At 34.8% G+C, this 17,117-nt stretch overlaps 1 protein-coding gene across 1 annotated transcript; it reads right to left on the bottom strand.

The window, feature by feature from the left end:
• Nucleotides 1–10,059: 10,059 nt before the first annotated feature.
• Nucleotides 10,060–12,575, bottom strand: LOC148767112 (uncharacterized). Its single transcript, XM_088825362.1, has 2 exons — nucleotides 12,452–12,575; nucleotides 10,060–12,230 (listed from the first exon to the last, which is right to left on the bottom strand). The coding sequence occupies exon 2, from the start codon at nucleotides 12,204–12,206 to the stop codon at nucleotides 11,772–11,774; it is 435 nt and encodes a 144-aa protein (XP_088681488.1). The 5' UTR covers nucleotides 12,207–12,230; nucleotides 12,452–12,575; the 3' UTR covers nucleotides 10,060–11,771.
• Between the last annotated feature and the right edge of the window lie 4,542 nt (nucleotides 12,576–17,117).

Genomic DNA, 17,117 nt, shown 5'->3' with positions numbered 1-17,117 from the left:
TTTTTGCCGGTACCTCGTTCCCAAGGAAAGAAGAGTAAGAAGTCGGGGAAGTCTAGACAACTCCGGCAATTCGCCCTCGGTGCCAAAATCCACGGCACCCCGTGCAACCAAAGAGCACTTTCGCCACCGCAGAACACTGATCAATCTGCGGCACGACAGGTCAGGGCGTATTTCTTTCTCATATCTTTTAATTTTTCGCATTGAGGGCAATGCATGATTTAAGTTTGGGGGGGAGTTTAGCTAATTTTGATTTGGTCTTTTGCATGCATATCATATAATTTAGTTTTATTTATGTATTTCGATTTCCGTAATTATGTTATGTTTGTCACATGCATTTCATATAGGATCGAGTGTAAGTTGCATTTCCGGATTATATTGAAGCAAAGCAATTAATGAATTAGTAGATGGGCTAGTTGATTTTAAAATTGAAATTATGGATAACCGGCTAATTATAGATGTATCTTCCGACTGCGTTTTTGCAACTTGTGTGGATAGCCTTTCGAATCCTTTCCGATTAAGCTTGAGCGCACTTTTCTGAGGGGTATAATAGCCTGAGGTTTGGGGGGCGAGTTAGAATTGAATTATGTGTTCACGATTTCCAGTTGTTGGCTAAAAGTTCTATCAATGGTCTTTACGTTTTTATTTTATGTTCGATGTTAAAAAAAAAAAAAAAAGAGAAAAATAATAATATGTGGTGTTGTTGTGATTCACGCTCTGATTTCCCCGCCTTTCTGACTCGAGCTTAACCCGTTGGGTACACCTCGTCGCCTAAGTCTCTCGAGTTGTCAAGCTTGGGGGTTTCTTGGACTAAAGTTCGATACATGGGTCAGAGAGATAACACAGTGGTATCGAGCCTTGCACGAGTCACGATTATTCCCGTTTCAAAAAAAAGAAAAAAAGAAAAAATTGTGATGAAAATCACCAAAAATATTGTTGTTATCATATCTTATATTTAATAAATAGACCTACTTATGCCCAACTCGAGTTTTTGAATTTCAGAATTAAAACTTACTTTTCACCCACATTTCTACTCAAAACCCTCGATAATTGTTTTTATTGTTTAATTACGGATTCTTGAGTCTATCTTTCATTTTGGTGTAGAAACAACTAATTGCGTCGGTAGGAAAGTCGAATACCTTAAGCCGTATGCCATTCTAAGATTTTAAGTTATCTAGCTCGGTTTATCTTTGGAATTAATTGCAATGCTTTGACCAATCCGGCAACTTTGTGGGTGTGTTGTCTGAAAACCCTCACGAGACACAACTCGTCCTTTGGGGGTACCCAGGGGTTCAACGGCTTGTTGCATATGCTAAATGCAATCGTGTTTCCCTACGTTAGTGGCCTAGATTTAGTTTGTTGTTGTTGCTTTGTTTTGATTTACTCGGGACGAGTAAAGATCTAAGTTTGAGGGTGTGATAAGTGTTCATTTTGCACGATTTTTACTTATCGAATCTTCGAGTTTTGGTCTTCGTTCGTCCGAGTTTCGGCGTTATTTGTACATATTATTGCGTTTCTTGTTTTATTTCTATTATAGGTAAAAAGAAGCTATTTTTGCCGATTCGAAACGATTTTGGAAGCGAAGCCGAGAATCAAACCAAACAAGTGCAAAGTTGCATTTTAGCGGACAATGGCAGCGTTCGGTATTTCATGCATAACTCTCTCATATGACCTCCGATTGAGCTGATTCAAGTGGAGTTAGAAAGTCAAGTGCAAGGGCTACAACTTTTGTGAAATGCATTTTTGTCGAATTCGGCCTGAAAAAGGGTCAACACGGAGTTTAAAGTTCAGAGAGTCACCATATCGCGATATTGCCATCTTGTATCGCGATATGGGGAGAAATGAAACAGAGAGCTTGCATTTTTGCCATATCGCGCGATATGCCATCCTGTATCGCGATATGGGGAGAAACGAAACAGAGAGCTTGCAATTTTACCATATCGCCCGATACTGATGCCCATATCGCGATATGGCCTCGGGATGTGTAAAAAATATCTAAAAAGGCAAAGCTTCCTCAAGAAGCTTTGCCTTACTATAAATAGAAGCAAGCCTCATTCTTCGACTAATCTTCGACTTTTCTTCGACTTCTTCTTCGGTTTTCTCTTCGGTTCTCGCCAGTTCTTCGCGGGAAACTTCGACGAGGGTTTCGACTCGGGTTTTTCATAAGCTTTTTCTTTACGTTTAGTTTATGATTTCTCGTGTTCTTCATTTGGATGCTATGTTTGTAATGAACTAAGCATTTTCTTTTAGGGAAATGAAACCTTGTATATATTGATTTTGATTTCCAGATCTGTGATCTATTTGTCGTTCTTTGATTCTGTTTATGTTTTCTTGTATTAAATGCTTTCGATTGTTTGGCCAACAGTTGAATTGATTGTAAATGGGAATGAACTCGAGAGAGGATTTCTCGTTTGAAGTTAGGAAAACATAGCTCGGGGTGTGGAAACGGAGACGTGATGCACCTCGAGTAGCCCTTAAGGACTTGACCTAAATGCTCTCTTAATATCAGGTTCTGAACGGAGACGTCGGACCTGTGGGTAGACTCTAACTACACTGGAGACGGGGGTTAGGGTATTTTAGTGTCTGGGTTAGCGAACATAGAATTGACAATAGATTCGGATTTGTAGATCGTTATCGATAGTACACTGGTGGATTTTACCCTAGAAGCCATCACACGTCGGAATTCTTCGCTTATACTGGCGGACCGTTGTTTTTATTATTGTTTGTTTGTTTTTAGCTTCATTTCATCCCCCAATCCTTTTGATTGTCTAGATATAGTTTAGGATAGTATAATTACGGTACTTGGTAGATTTAGGAACTTAATTCCCTGTGGATCGATATCTGGAATTCACTATTCTACAAAACGCGATACTGTACACTTGCGGTTTTTCATACGTAGGTTTTACGCGTATCAAAAGACCAATACTTGACTTTTTTGCCCGCCGAATTATTGATGATACCATCCTTCATCTCCCAGTTGAACTTCTCCTTCAATTCTTTCAAGCACAAGTTAAAACTTTCTTGAGCTCGTTCCATACATCTTGACATCACCCTCAACTGTTTAGCTAGCTCTTGCTCGGTCTTGTTTTCAACTTCGAAAAAATCCTCCCCATCAGTCGCATCATGATCAGTCTCATCGATCTCCAAATCAGACTATTCACATAAAAATGTCTTAAGTTTCTCGTTTAGCTGCTTTGTAACCTCATCGGCGAGAGTCTCCAACTTGTCAGCTAGGTCCACATCGACATTGGTTTTTATCTTGCCGGCTATCATCTTCCAAAATGACGACAACACCACAGATATGCACTTATTCGCAAACTCATTTGCTGTTACATTGACAAATTGCTTGATCTCGGAAGACTGTTTAACAATAAATTAGGAAAGAGTAGAAAAAAAAATTATAATAATAATATTAATACCACCAACTAAAATATATAGTAAAATAAGGAAATAATATTTAAGATACCGACCATTTCGCTTTCGCTCGATTCCTCCATCTCCACAGTTAGACACGGCCATGGGCTGGTTTTGGGCCCAGAACCGGCCTGAACCGTTGACCGGTGAACTGGCCCGTCGTCTCCGGGACGGGCCTGTTTCTATGAATTGGTGAACCGTGAACCGCCGAGCCGGCCCAGCGGTTCACCCGAATTTAAAAAAAAAAAAAAAAGAAGCAAATAACGGCCAGCGAACCGGCCTGGTGAACCGGCCCAGTGAACCAGCCCGGTGAACCGACCGTTATTTGCTATTTTTTGGTGAACCGGCCCGGTGAATCGGCTGTTATATGCTATTTTTTGAATTTCCCTCCCCCCTCATTTTTTTCTTATAAATACCCTCACACCCCATTTTTTGCTTTAAAATTAAGTTAAAATCATTTTATTTATTTCCTTTTATTTTTTTCATATTTAAAAGTAATTATTTTAATTTATTTATTCATTAAGTATTTTTTTTTAAATATATATATAATAATATAAATATAAATTTCCGGGCCGACCCGGAACCAGGTTGAATAGGCCCGGAACCGGAGTGAACCGGCGGGCCGACCCGGCCCACCGAATCGTGCGTAGTACGGGCCGATTCCAATTCCGGAAAAAGTGAACCGCCAACCGGCCCGGAACCGGCTCATGGCCGTGTCTATCCACAGTCTGTTTAACAATAATAAATTACTAAAGATTAAAAAAATAAATAATAATAATAATAATAATAATAATAATAATAATAATAATAATAATAATAATAATAATAATAATAATAATAATAATAATAATAATAATAATAATAATAATAATAATAATAATAATAATAATAATAATAATAATAATAATAATAATAATAATAATAATAATAATAATAATAATAATAATAATAATAATAATAATAATAATAATAATAATAATAATAATAATAATAATAATAATAATAATAATAATAATAATAATAATAATAATAATAATAATAATAATAATAATAATAATAATAATAATAATAATAATAATAATAATAATAATAATAATAATAATAATAATAATAATAATAATAATAATAATAATAATAATAATAATAATAATAATAATAATAATAATAATAATAATAATAATAATAATAATAATAATAATAATAATAATAATAATAATAATAATAATAATAATAATAATAATAATAATAATAATAATAATAATAATAATAATAATAATAATAATAATAATAATAATAATAATAATAATAATAATAATAATAATAATAATAATAATAATAATAATAATAATAATAATAATAATAATAATAATAATAATAATAATAATAATAATAATAATAATAATAATAATAATAATAATAATAATACCACCAACTAAAAAAAATATAGTTAAAATATGGAAATAATATTTAAGATACCGACCATTTCCCTCTTCATTTTCGATTCCTCGATCTCCGTTGGCTGTTTAATAATAAATTAGTAACCATTAAAAAAATTAATTAATTAATGGTAATAGTATTAATACTACCAACTAAAATATAGTAAAATAAGGAAATAATATTTAAGATACCGACCATTTCGCTTTCGCTCGTCATTTTTTATTCCTCCATCTCCACAGGCTGTTTAACAATAATAAATTAGTTTAGATTAAAAATATAAAATTAATTAATTAATGATAATGATATTAGGGTTAATAAAAAAAGGCCAATAACAAGGGCACTTAATTACATGGGGGACATTCAACTTTTTCGTCTTTCAAATAAATCCGTTTCATTCAAACTTATTTTCAAATAACGAAAATCCTTTTATATATATCAAAATTACCCACAATACATTGAAACCGAATTCAACTCCAATTTCATGATTTACACCACAATTTAGCCCACTTTCATCAATTAACCAATTTTAACCATAATTTTGTCTCCAGCGCGTTGACTTTTTTTTTTTTTTCGAAAAACTTTTTTTTCCCTGAAATTTTTTTCCGGCCGGTCAACTGCCGTTGACCGCCGGGTATCCGGCGTTGACTTTTTTTTTTAATATAATTTTGTTTTTTCTTCAAATTTTTTTTATAATTAATATTACTGTCCTAGCTGCTAAATTACTGTATCCGGCAGTTATTTAACTGTCGGAGACAATAATTTAACTGTTAGTTGACTTTTTTTTTTAATATTTTAATCAATATTTCTGTATTCCTTGCTTAATTACTTACTCCCGCAGTTATTTAACTGTCAGAGACAGTAATTTAACTGTTAATTGAGTTTTTTATTCTTGAAAAAAATATTTTTAATTAATATTACTGTATTCGTTGCTAAATTACCGTCTCTAGCAGTTATTTAACTGTCGGAGACAGTAATTTAACTGATAATTGACTTTTTTTTTTCTTTTGATTTTTTTTTTCTTAAAAAAATATTTTTAATTAATATTACTGTATTCGTTGATAAATTACTTTCTGCGACAGTTATTTAACTGTCGGAGACAATAATTTAACTGTTAATTGACTTCTTCTTTTTCTTTTTGAAATGTTTTTTTCTTAAAAAAAATTATTTTAAGTAACGGCCTTGGCTACTAAATTACTGTCTCCAACAGTAATTTAACTGTCTTAGACAATAATATTAATAATATTACTGTTCAGGAAAATAATATTACTGTCCCAAACAGTAATATTACTGTCTAAGACAGTAATTTAGTAGCCTAGACAGTAATATTAATTAAAATATTTTTTTCTAAGAAAAAAAAAGTTTCGAAAAAAAAAGTCAACGCCGGAGGCCGGCGGTCAACGGTGGTTGACCGGCCGGAAAAAAACTTCAGGAAAAAACAAAGTTTTCAAAAAATAAAAAGTCAACGCCGGAATCTGGACGGAAAAAAAAAATCAGAAAAAAAAAATTATTTTCTGAAAAAAAAAATATTTTGGGGGTTAATATGATATATTTGTTTAAATCCATGGTCAATGTGTAATATTAAGGAAGTTAGAGCATAATAGATGGAATTGGTAAAAATTATATTATGGATGGTATTTTACACTAAAGCCATGGGGATGAGTTTAATTGATGGGTTAATTGCAAATACCGCCCTTGTGTAATCTCTAATTGCCAAATACCCCTGTCAAAAAATAATTCACTCATGCCCCCTGTGTTAACAAAGTCAACGCATTGAGAACCCTAAAGGCAAATCGTGTCTCTCACTCGCAGGCTGTGCGATTATTCACGCTATTTTTTGGAAGGAAATGACATAAATACCCCTTTATAAAGGAAAAAAATTCAAATTGATTTAATTATAAATAACCTAAATTTATAGGACCAAATTGTAATTTTCAAAGTTCACACCTTCTTCCCTAGTTCCGTCGGCCCACCTCCCAGCCATTAATAAATTCAGCACCGCCGCCGTCTGGCCCTCCGACACCCACCACTCCTCAAAATATCTCTCCCTCGACACTGCCGTTGTCTTGCATCACCGCCGCCCACCCCTCGTTCAAATTCCTCTCCTCGACACCGCCTAGTTCCTCCGCCACACCTTACCCCAGACCCCTTCAACTTTGTTGCGTCTGCCATGGATGTCACCTCCATGGCAGCGCACTCCCCCATCCATCGCTGGCCAATCATCACAGGCTACTCCAAGCGGCGACCTACCTCACTGGAGACACTCCATCGGCGACCCTACCTCACTGGAGATCTCTCCGCCGCCGATTAATAGATCCGCCGCCTCCGTCTATGTATATTTCTTTTTGTTGTTCGTTACGTCCACCATTTTCAATGTGGTTGTAGGTAGCGGATTTGGGGAAGAAGGTTGTGGTGGTGTTGTGGTGGTGCAGAGGCGTGATTTTCTTTTTTTTTTTCTTTTGATTTTTTTTTTTCATGATTATCATTATTTTAATATAAAATGTAAAATACAAAAATTACAACACATATAAAAACTTTGTAATATTATAATATATTTTAATTCTTGTTTATATATTTTTTACTTTTTGTAAATACAAATATATATATTTTTTTAATAAAATTAGATAATTATGATATAATTTGGTGTAATTAAAATCAATTATGATGTACTAATTGCTGAAAAAACCCTAGGATATTTCACTCATTTTACCTTTAGTCAAAGCCTAAAATTAAAAAAAGGTGCAGTGTGCTTGAAAAATATTAACATAGGGGGGCATAAGCGAGTATTTTTTTTACAGGGGGGTATTTGGCAATTAGAGATTATACAGGGGTGGTATTTGCAATTAATTCTTAATTGAGAAACTGTTTTTTTTGTGGACCAATGTGCATTTAAGTCCTATGTAATGAGTTTTTTTACCATTCGCCCATAATATTAATAAGCCCATAGTGCATGTCTAAAATTCTCCTTTGATTTTTCCTTCTTGGATTGCAGCTGGATTGTCTAAAATGCTACACGGTTCATCATGAGATATCTCTTGAGAGACTTCACATTCTCCATTACATTTTTCGATATCCATTACTGAATCCATTACAAGTTTTGAATCAACAACAGATTCATCTCCAACTTCGAATGCCTGTTTTTATCTCCTCGACAAAATCGTATATTCAGTTCGACAAACAGAATGACATGTTGTCATACCGCAAATAATTTACTAAATATTACACATTAACCCCCATTTTTATATTTTTTTGAAAAAAAACTAATTTTTTTTTTAGAAAATAATTATTTTTTTATGATTTTTTTTCCTTTCATGATATCATTTCCACGGTTTTGTTATTTTCGATTCATCTCTATATATACCATATAACATTATATGTCAAATTTTCCATAACTGTCCGAAAATAAATGTCTCAAAATAATTACCATAACAAAACTACTTTTAATTAGTCGGTCATTTGAGGATATGTTTAGCAAAACGCAAACAAGAGCACGAAGAATTAATTTTTTCCACGAGAAAAAAACATGCACCCGAATTCATATAGCTTCCAAATGGAGGGTCTTGCTATTTTTTCCTAATTCATCAACAATAAAATGGGCGTAATAATTAGTAAAAGTTTAAGCACCACGTGATATGCATAATTGTGTCAATTCAATGGGCCTACAATTCATTTACCTACTCGGCCACGAGCCTAATATTGAAGACAAATACCACCAATGCCCAATCACATTCAAGTAAGGTTTGAGCCCGACAATCTCAATTAAGGTATAAATAAATGTTTGAATTCATTCCTTAAGGTACGTCCTATTAACTGAGCAATACTACAACATGTATTCTCTGGACCATTTATACTATTAACACGTCCAACTTGAGCGTCGGAGGGGTTTCCGCCGGTTCAACCCCCGGCCTAGTTCACGTGTTTTATGATCGCATGTATCTCAAGGTCATCAAGCTCGTGAGCCAGTGATCCACTCTGCTCTTCCAGATCATCATACTTCAACTCACTAAGGTAATCTATTTCTAGCATCATCACCACGTAAAAACGATGTTTGGTTGGTTATCCAATTACAAAAGCGTAGTGAATTTTAAACTAATTGCCAAAATAAATTAAAATCATTTTAAATTCCTAAATATCAATGAAACAAAATACTCTTTGTGTCCTAGCCAAGCTTTGAACTTTGACTTTAACCTCCGCACCTTAATCATATATAGTTATATTACACGTTGTACACACTTAGGTAGATTTTTTCTCTTTTACTTACATGTTTTGCACTTTCCCTAGTTCGGTAATCAATGTTGCTCCTTTTCTTGGAAGCTCTAACAAGAAGCAGGTCATTTGTGAAGTCTCCATCTTTTCTTCTCATTCGCCACCACAACCACCGCCGGAAAGATCCCTGTAAGTTGTTCTCAGTTGAAGAGATGTCCCGTGCTAATGAAAAAATCAGGGATGAAACGGCACCGTTTGATCTCAGTAATTTCACCGTGATTAAAAAAGGGGAGGCTGAGATTTAATGCACAGCGAAAATGAAGTCTTTTATAACAAAAGCCACGTCCGTCAAAATCATTTATTGTTGGTTTAAATTTGATTTTTTTTTTGGCAAATTACGACTACCCCTGAGTTATGGTTAAATTACGAAACCCCCCTCATCACTACAAGAAATTTTGGTTTTAGTGACGATTTTTTATGGTCACTAAAAGTTAGAAAATGGTAGTTAAAACTTATAGCGACCAAATTAAGCTTGGTCACCGGTGGTCACAACAGGGTGGCTACTAAAAGTACTCAGTGACGAAAAATTAATTGGACGCTTAAAAATGAGAATTAGCGACGAACTAATAATGGTCACTAAAAATATAATTATTAGCTACCAGTTTTTGACTCGCTAATGTAAAATTTATGGTTGCAATAATATTAACATGGTTGCTATAGCAACACATATAGTGGCCATATATTTTTGGTTGCTAAATGATATATACATACAGTGACCATATTTTATTGTTGCTATAGGATATATATTTGGCCACCACATTTTTTGGTTGCTACATAGTATACATATAGTGACGGTATCTATTGGTTGATAAATAATATATCTCTTGGTTGCTAAAATATATACATATAGTGACCATATTATTGGTTGCAATAGTTTTTACATGGTTTCGACAATTGCATTAATTTACTGAGCAATTCAGACCAATAAAAAAAATATTAAAATAAAACTAAAGATTGCAAATTTACATATTATCAATCAAATGTGAGTATTATAATTCCAGTCTATCATACTCAATACAATAATAAATCAATCATTCCAAATAATAAGAAAGATTGCTATAATTATTTCATAATAAATTCCACTTTATAAATTGTTAAGCGACAACAAATATGACTTCCACAATAACGTTATTTCACTCCATCAAACAGTCCAACCTGAAAAGGAAAAAAAGAATTATTCAATTAGTAAATAAGAAATCATATGATAGAATCAATTTCAATCATTTGTCACTTAGTAGCACTCATAATGCAATAATGTATTTGGGCTCTTGCAGAAGTAGCTACTTACCTCATCCAATTCATATGTTGAATGTGATACATTGTCTGAGAATTATTAGTCAGGATGAAAATTGTAATTCATTTGTTCTACTTCACATAATAATTCAGGAACCTTAAAAAACAATTAATACGAAATAAATTGTTGGAATAAGTCTCGAATCAAGATGAGAACTTATTTGAATAGTTCGAGGAAGAAGATACGAACCGTCAAGAGGATTCCGAATAGATCATTATTTTCAACAATTCAAGAATCAAAGTAACATATATGACATTTAAGTGATCAAGAAGCAACTTATTCTCAGTGTGCATTCTATTTTTCCAATAAATAATAGTGAAGAAATAGAGATCCTTACCTGAAGTCCAATGCCAGTGCTATAAAAACACCTTACTCTCGAGTCATGCTCAAGTCTTGAATGAGAGCTTTAGTACGCTCGACACCTATAAAAATATTTATCACTTAATAAGATTCCAGATGCTAATATAACCGTATTATTCCACTATATCACATAGTCAATTTCTTGAAACATTTATTAAGAATATCTTGCTGCCACAGCTTATTCGAACAATCGTTACGAACACCGTACTTATCCGATAACCTAAACGATATATCGAATTAAAGCTAACATATGTATCTACAAGTTCACTGAAGACCCTGAGCCCAAATTATCAACCTAACACAGCAATAACAGCCCCGGAAGATGATTGCATGAAACTGCCAGGTTTTAAAACAAATGCATCTGCTGGCACTGTTTATTTGAAAAATCATAACAATTTGTAGAGTTATCCAAATTGTTCAAATAATACACCAAATTGAACCTGACAATGTAATCTACAAGTTCTCAGAAGACACACAGCCCAAATTATTAGCTCAACGTAGCAAAAACAGCCCCGTAAGAAGAATATTCAAAACTGCCCTGTTTTGACAGATTCACAGTCGTCTGATTCTGACCTCGAAAAGGCTATACAACGTGCTCCAATTAGAAATAATGCAACACTTACTTATAACACTCGCGGTTCTCTCCGAGTTTTGAGAAGAAATGATTCCCAAATTAGCAGCTTTCCATTCCCTAAAGTTCCAGAGACCAGCTGAACTTCTCACCAAATTCCGGCGACCACCGCTGACGAATACCACCGAGCACCAGCACCAATGGAAGGATAACATCTCAAGGTTTCTAACCGTGTGCCCTGATGGTCAATATTCAACCCACAAGGCCTTCAAGCAATTAATTCTTCAAAGGACCAAAAGCTGAAATCTGATTCTATGAAATCTGATTCTAAGACAGCTTGTCTTCTTCGTCGGATTCCGGCCACCACCGCCAATCATCTGATGCGACCAGCACCGGAGGTAATCTGATCATAATAGCCCCTTGCTAAAGCCTTCTTCACGCAACCCTAATTCTGCCAATAATTTGAATTGGGGATTTGCCGATCAAAGAGTAGACATATCGAGAGTTGTGGACCCTAGCGCTGTTTGCGTTTAATCGGGCCTCCATTATGCCCATCCGAGCGATCATCGCACTCATCTGCTCGGACGACGATGATGACGCAGCGGCGGCGGCGGAAACGACCCTGTGGTGCCTGATGACGGCGTCGCTGTACTGCACGGGGTTCAAAGCACTGCCATTGATCAGCTCTTGAGCTCGCTGAATCTCGAGAATTCTGCGATTCTTCGCAGCTACTTGCTCTGGGGTCGGAGAGCTGTAGACGGCGTCGACTGCTTTAACGGATATGAATTGCGGTTCACCGTCTCCGTTAGTTTTGAATTGGAATTCTAGAGCCTCGGCTGCTGGAAACAGGGGAATCAGATGGTTTTCCATTTTTCCTCTATTTTCTTGCTTGAACTAGGGCAACAATGGAGAACAGTCAAAAAACAACTCAATTTGCAGAAAATAAAGAAAAACAAAATCAAAAATCAAAAATCAAAAATCAAAAATCAAAAATCAAAAATCAAAAATCAAAGCATAAAATAGATAATTTGCGGCACATAAAAATTGAAAACCGTAATCTTCCCAATTTCGTGTTTGCCGTTTCAATTGTGACAGAGAGGAGAACGCAAACTCACCGTAAAATACACAAATGCGGAGTCTTGCCGGAAGAAAATGACGAATTCGCCGGTGAATAAGAAAATGGCTCTGTACTTGGAGAGAGGGAGAGAGAGAGAGAGAATTAGGGTGGGCGAAGAGAGAGAGGGAGAGTTTAGTGTATTTTAGGACGTAATTTTTTTTAAATTATTTTAGACGAGTGTACAAGTATTCTAATGCACAAGGCACAATCCCTTAAAACATATAAAAATCAAATAATAAATTAATGTACAAGCTGACAAAGAACAACGTACAAGTAATTAATGAAAATAATCACAGCAAATGATTCACATAATCTCAATTTATAAGTTATAAGAACAACCCATTCACATAATCCTTTATTGTTTCTCCCTTATTAGCTTGTTTGATTCTTGCAATTCTTTCTTTGTTAGACGTTCTGGTAATACTTTGGCTCATTGTCTTGCTACTCGTTTTTATTTAAGTTGTACGGAAGGATCTAGCCTCCCCTCTAATTTGGCTAATTATGCCTACTAAAATCTTTGTTTCTAAAAAAAAAAAAAGGAAAACTCATCCAATCTCTACGTGTCTCTCTCTATTTTTTTCAATTAATCACACTTCTTTCTCAATTATCTGATTAACCATGTCAAAACTTGATTGCAAAGTTTATAATATTATTATTATACTTATTCCCAACTTTATCTATTAACAACACATTAGCCCAAAATCTCATTATTAAGTAGAATAAACTCTTTTATATATATATATATATATATATATATATATATATATATATATATATATATATATATATATATATATATATATATATATATATATATATATATATAACATAAGCATAAATTACGGGGTTTTACAGCTTGGAGAAATTGGGTGGAATAGGGCGAATACTTTTGGGGAAAACAAAAGAGGTAAGACAAGAGGTATTTTGGTGCAGTATAATGAAGAAATTAAGTGATAATTCTTTCTTGATTTTCAGTAATATCAGGCGAGAATTGGTAGAGAGAGAGAGCGTAAGCGAGAGATTGAACAGAGTAATGATTTGGGATGAAAGAAATGCGTGTAACGAAAGAATGAGAATTGGTTGTGTTTTTCCATTATTTGCATTTTCGCCCTCCATCTTTCTTTTCATTCTTTTCTTTTCTTGATTTGCTTAATAATTAAATTATACCGACCAAATCGATTAGATTTCCATAAGTAGTTTCATAACAACCTGATGCGGCTGGGTTTCTCCGCTTCAAGGAATCCCGAACCTCCAAGTCCATTCCGTGTTGGGCCTGTTCATCGTGGACCTGCAAAATGACCGGGAGAGGTGCTCCCGGCGTTAGCACTCCGACGTCCAAGTTAGAACACCTCTGAAATTCAGTAATATATTCAATAAAAATAAAGAGATAAATAGAGAGGAAGAGCAGTGATTTTGTTATCTTGTTTCCCTTCCCCTTCTCTTTTGGAGAAGGTGGAATATCTCTTCTATTTATAGAAGAGATATTTTGTGGACTTTAACGAGTTTATTCAATTTACTTAATAAAGTGACTTCAAGTCCAAGCCTTAGTAATTAAGTAATGAGGTGGTACTTGCCACGTCCCACTTCCCACTCGTCAGTTATTGCTCATCGCTCGTCACTCGCCTAGCTCGCCGCTCGCCTAGCTCACCGCTCGCCTGCTCGTCGCCTATACCATGTGGCTTTATTTTCTCTTTGTACATGGGCCCAATTCAATTGGGCATGGGCCAATTCAATTGGGCCTTGCCTTGTTGGGTCGTGCTAAATCTGACCGGATCACAACCAAATTAATTAAAGTGGTTACTAGCAAGTCAATTAGATGGTTGTTGATAATTAAATTAAAGACTTGTAGCAACCGTAAAATTTTTTGATATTAAACTGGTCACTGTTGACACTAAGTTATAGTGACCATAAAAATTGTCGCTGCAAACTTTAATTTTAGTTGTTAAAAGATGTCAAACTATTAGTGACCACTTATAGCTACCAAATGTTCGTCGGTCGCAAAAGGATTTAACCCTTCCGACTTTTGCTACCAAATTACTCTTGGTCACTAAATGTGAATATTCAGTGACCATTTAGTAATGGTCGCTGAGAATTTGGTCACTGAAAATAGTTTTTCTTGTAGTGCATGTTTGAGTAATTACAACAACCCCCTTCACCACCTTCTTCTTGGACATATTTAGTCCACCAATGTTAATGTGTCCTAGACTCAAATGCTATAGCTAAGATGGATCCTCGTAACAAGCCTTTAAGCACTTCGCCATATCGTGATAGATATCCAATAAGAACATCCGATTGCTTGTCACTGAAATAGTAGTTATCAACTTACATTGACTACTCTTCAAGTATAGGTTACGACCCTTCATATGGACGTCGTATCCTTTTTCTAGCAGTTGGCCAATACTTAGAATGTTTGTCTTCATCCAGGCATATAGTAAACATTCTCGATGATTGGTGTGCTCCGCTTTTCAATTTGATGAGTATTCTCCCTTTACCTTTGGTGTTAATTTTCGACATATCTCCAAATGAGATATCTCCCGTCACGGACTCATCGATCTCTACAAATAGGGTTGTGCGTTGGTTGGTTTGGTTAAAAACCAGCCATAAAATCAACCCAACCCATCCAACCAACTTTGGTAAATATTGGAAACCGTTATCGACCCAATTTATATGGATTGGGTGATGGTCGAAAACCAATTTAGTGGGTTGGTTCCTGGTTTGGTTGATGGGTCATCCACCTAATTTTTTTTTAATTTTTTTTATATATTTTATTCGTTGTTACAACGCTATATATTTTATAAATTAAATGTGACTAGTTCAACAATATTGAAATAAAAGATTCAAAATATTAAGGGCATATATATTGCAATTAAACATAAATAGTCCAAAAAATAATAATCGTTCAAATATTTAGGCTATATGTCTTAAAATTAAAATAGTTCAAATTAGATAATTAGGTTAGATTTATTATTTTTAGGATTTTTGTCAATATTAGACAATTTAATAAATGTGATATCAAATAGAAATTTGAAATTAAAAATATTAAACATTTTAATTAAAATTAATAAATAATAAATTAATAAATAAAGTTGGTTGGCTGATATTACCCGACTAACAAACTTTTTAGCATATTAGAAACCATTATCGACCCAACTATACATGGGTTGGTTGACATTATCGACCCAACTTAAATGGGTCGGTTGATGGTTGATTTCATCACAAATTATGGGTCGAAAATGGGTTGGTTGGTGGTTAAAACCGATCAATGCACAACCCTATCTACAAACATGTGTTTGTTCCCGCACATGTGGTTGCTCACACCCGAATCAAGATACCACGAGCAATCTTTCTCCTCCGTTGATTCTTTACATGCACGCCATTAGGGATAGTTTGCAACTTATTTTTTTGTTGCTTCAACATAATGAGTCTTTTCATCATATGAATCATTTCGACACTCCCAAGCATAGTGTATGTATTAGTGACAGTTGTAACATTTGACAACTTTCTTGTCTTGACGCCGATTAAATCCTCCTCTTCCACGACCTCTTGTTGGTCGATTCTCTTGCTTCGTATCATCATTGTTGTTCGAGAACTTTCCTTCACGACATGTGCCACGGCCGCGACCGCGTCCACGGCCACGGCCTCTACATATGGCTCGAAATTGAGCACCATCATATTTTGGTCGGTCGACAAGGTTCATCTTTGCTTGAAGGGCTTGTTCTACTTCGGGCCCTTTGTTTTGCCTTTTGATCTTCTCCTCATGGACTAGTAACTTGCCCAATATCTCATTCACTTAAGACTCTCAACGTCGTTTGACTCTTCAATTGACACGACAATGTAGTCGAACTTAGGATCAAGGGATCGGAGTATTTTTTTCGACCACTCTTCTCTCTTCCATCGTTTCACCATTTCTCTCAAGTTGGTTAACGATCAAAACAACCCTTGAGACGCAGTCAAAAACTTCTTCGGATTCTTTCATCTTCAAAGACTCGAACTCTCCACAAAGAGATTGGAGTAGTACCTTCTTCACCTTATCAATGCCTTTGAAAGCATCGCTAAGAATATCCCACGCTTGCTTCGCCGTAGTAGCTTGAGAAATTTTATTAAAGTTACTATCGTCTACATCGAGTTGGATGATGGATAGCGCTCTTTGATCTCTCACCTTGGTTTCTTTGAATGTCTTCCTTTGGGCTTGGCTTAATGAAGCCAAATTCTCCGGTTCAACATATTCTTCTTCAACGGCTTTCCAAATGTCTTGTCCACCAAGGAAAGTTTTCATTTGTATGCTCCATCGATCATAATTCTCTTTTGAAAGCTTTTAAAATGGGACAACTCCACTTGGGATTGCCATCTCTCTTTTGAAAAGACGTGGCTCTGACGCCACTTTGTTGGATCGATTTAACAATATTGAGTGAAAAACACGCAGTGGAATAACTTAAATGAGAGAAGAGTAGTGGAGAGGATATAAAATTATATTACTCACTCAATCAAGACAAATATATAAACTCACTCAGGAACTCTCTTGTTTCTCTCTAGAATATTTTCTCTTGTTTTTGACATACTCCAAATGAAAAACTACATAGACTATTTATAGGATTTTCCTAATATGTATCTAAACAAATACATGAACGCATAATTAATAATATTCTTCCTCCATAGCATTATGC

This window comes from Erythranthe guttata, chromosome 11 (assembly GCF_056151865.1).
Source record: "Erythranthe guttata isolate IM_541 chromosome 11, IM_541, whole genome shotgun sequence".
Lineage (NCBI taxonomy): Eukaryota > Viridiplantae > Streptophyta > Magnoliopsida > Lamiales > Phrymaceae > Erythranthe > Erythranthe guttata.
The sequence above is the reverse complement of the archived record's forward strand: the minus strand, read 5'-3'. Positions and strand labels throughout refer to the sequence as shown.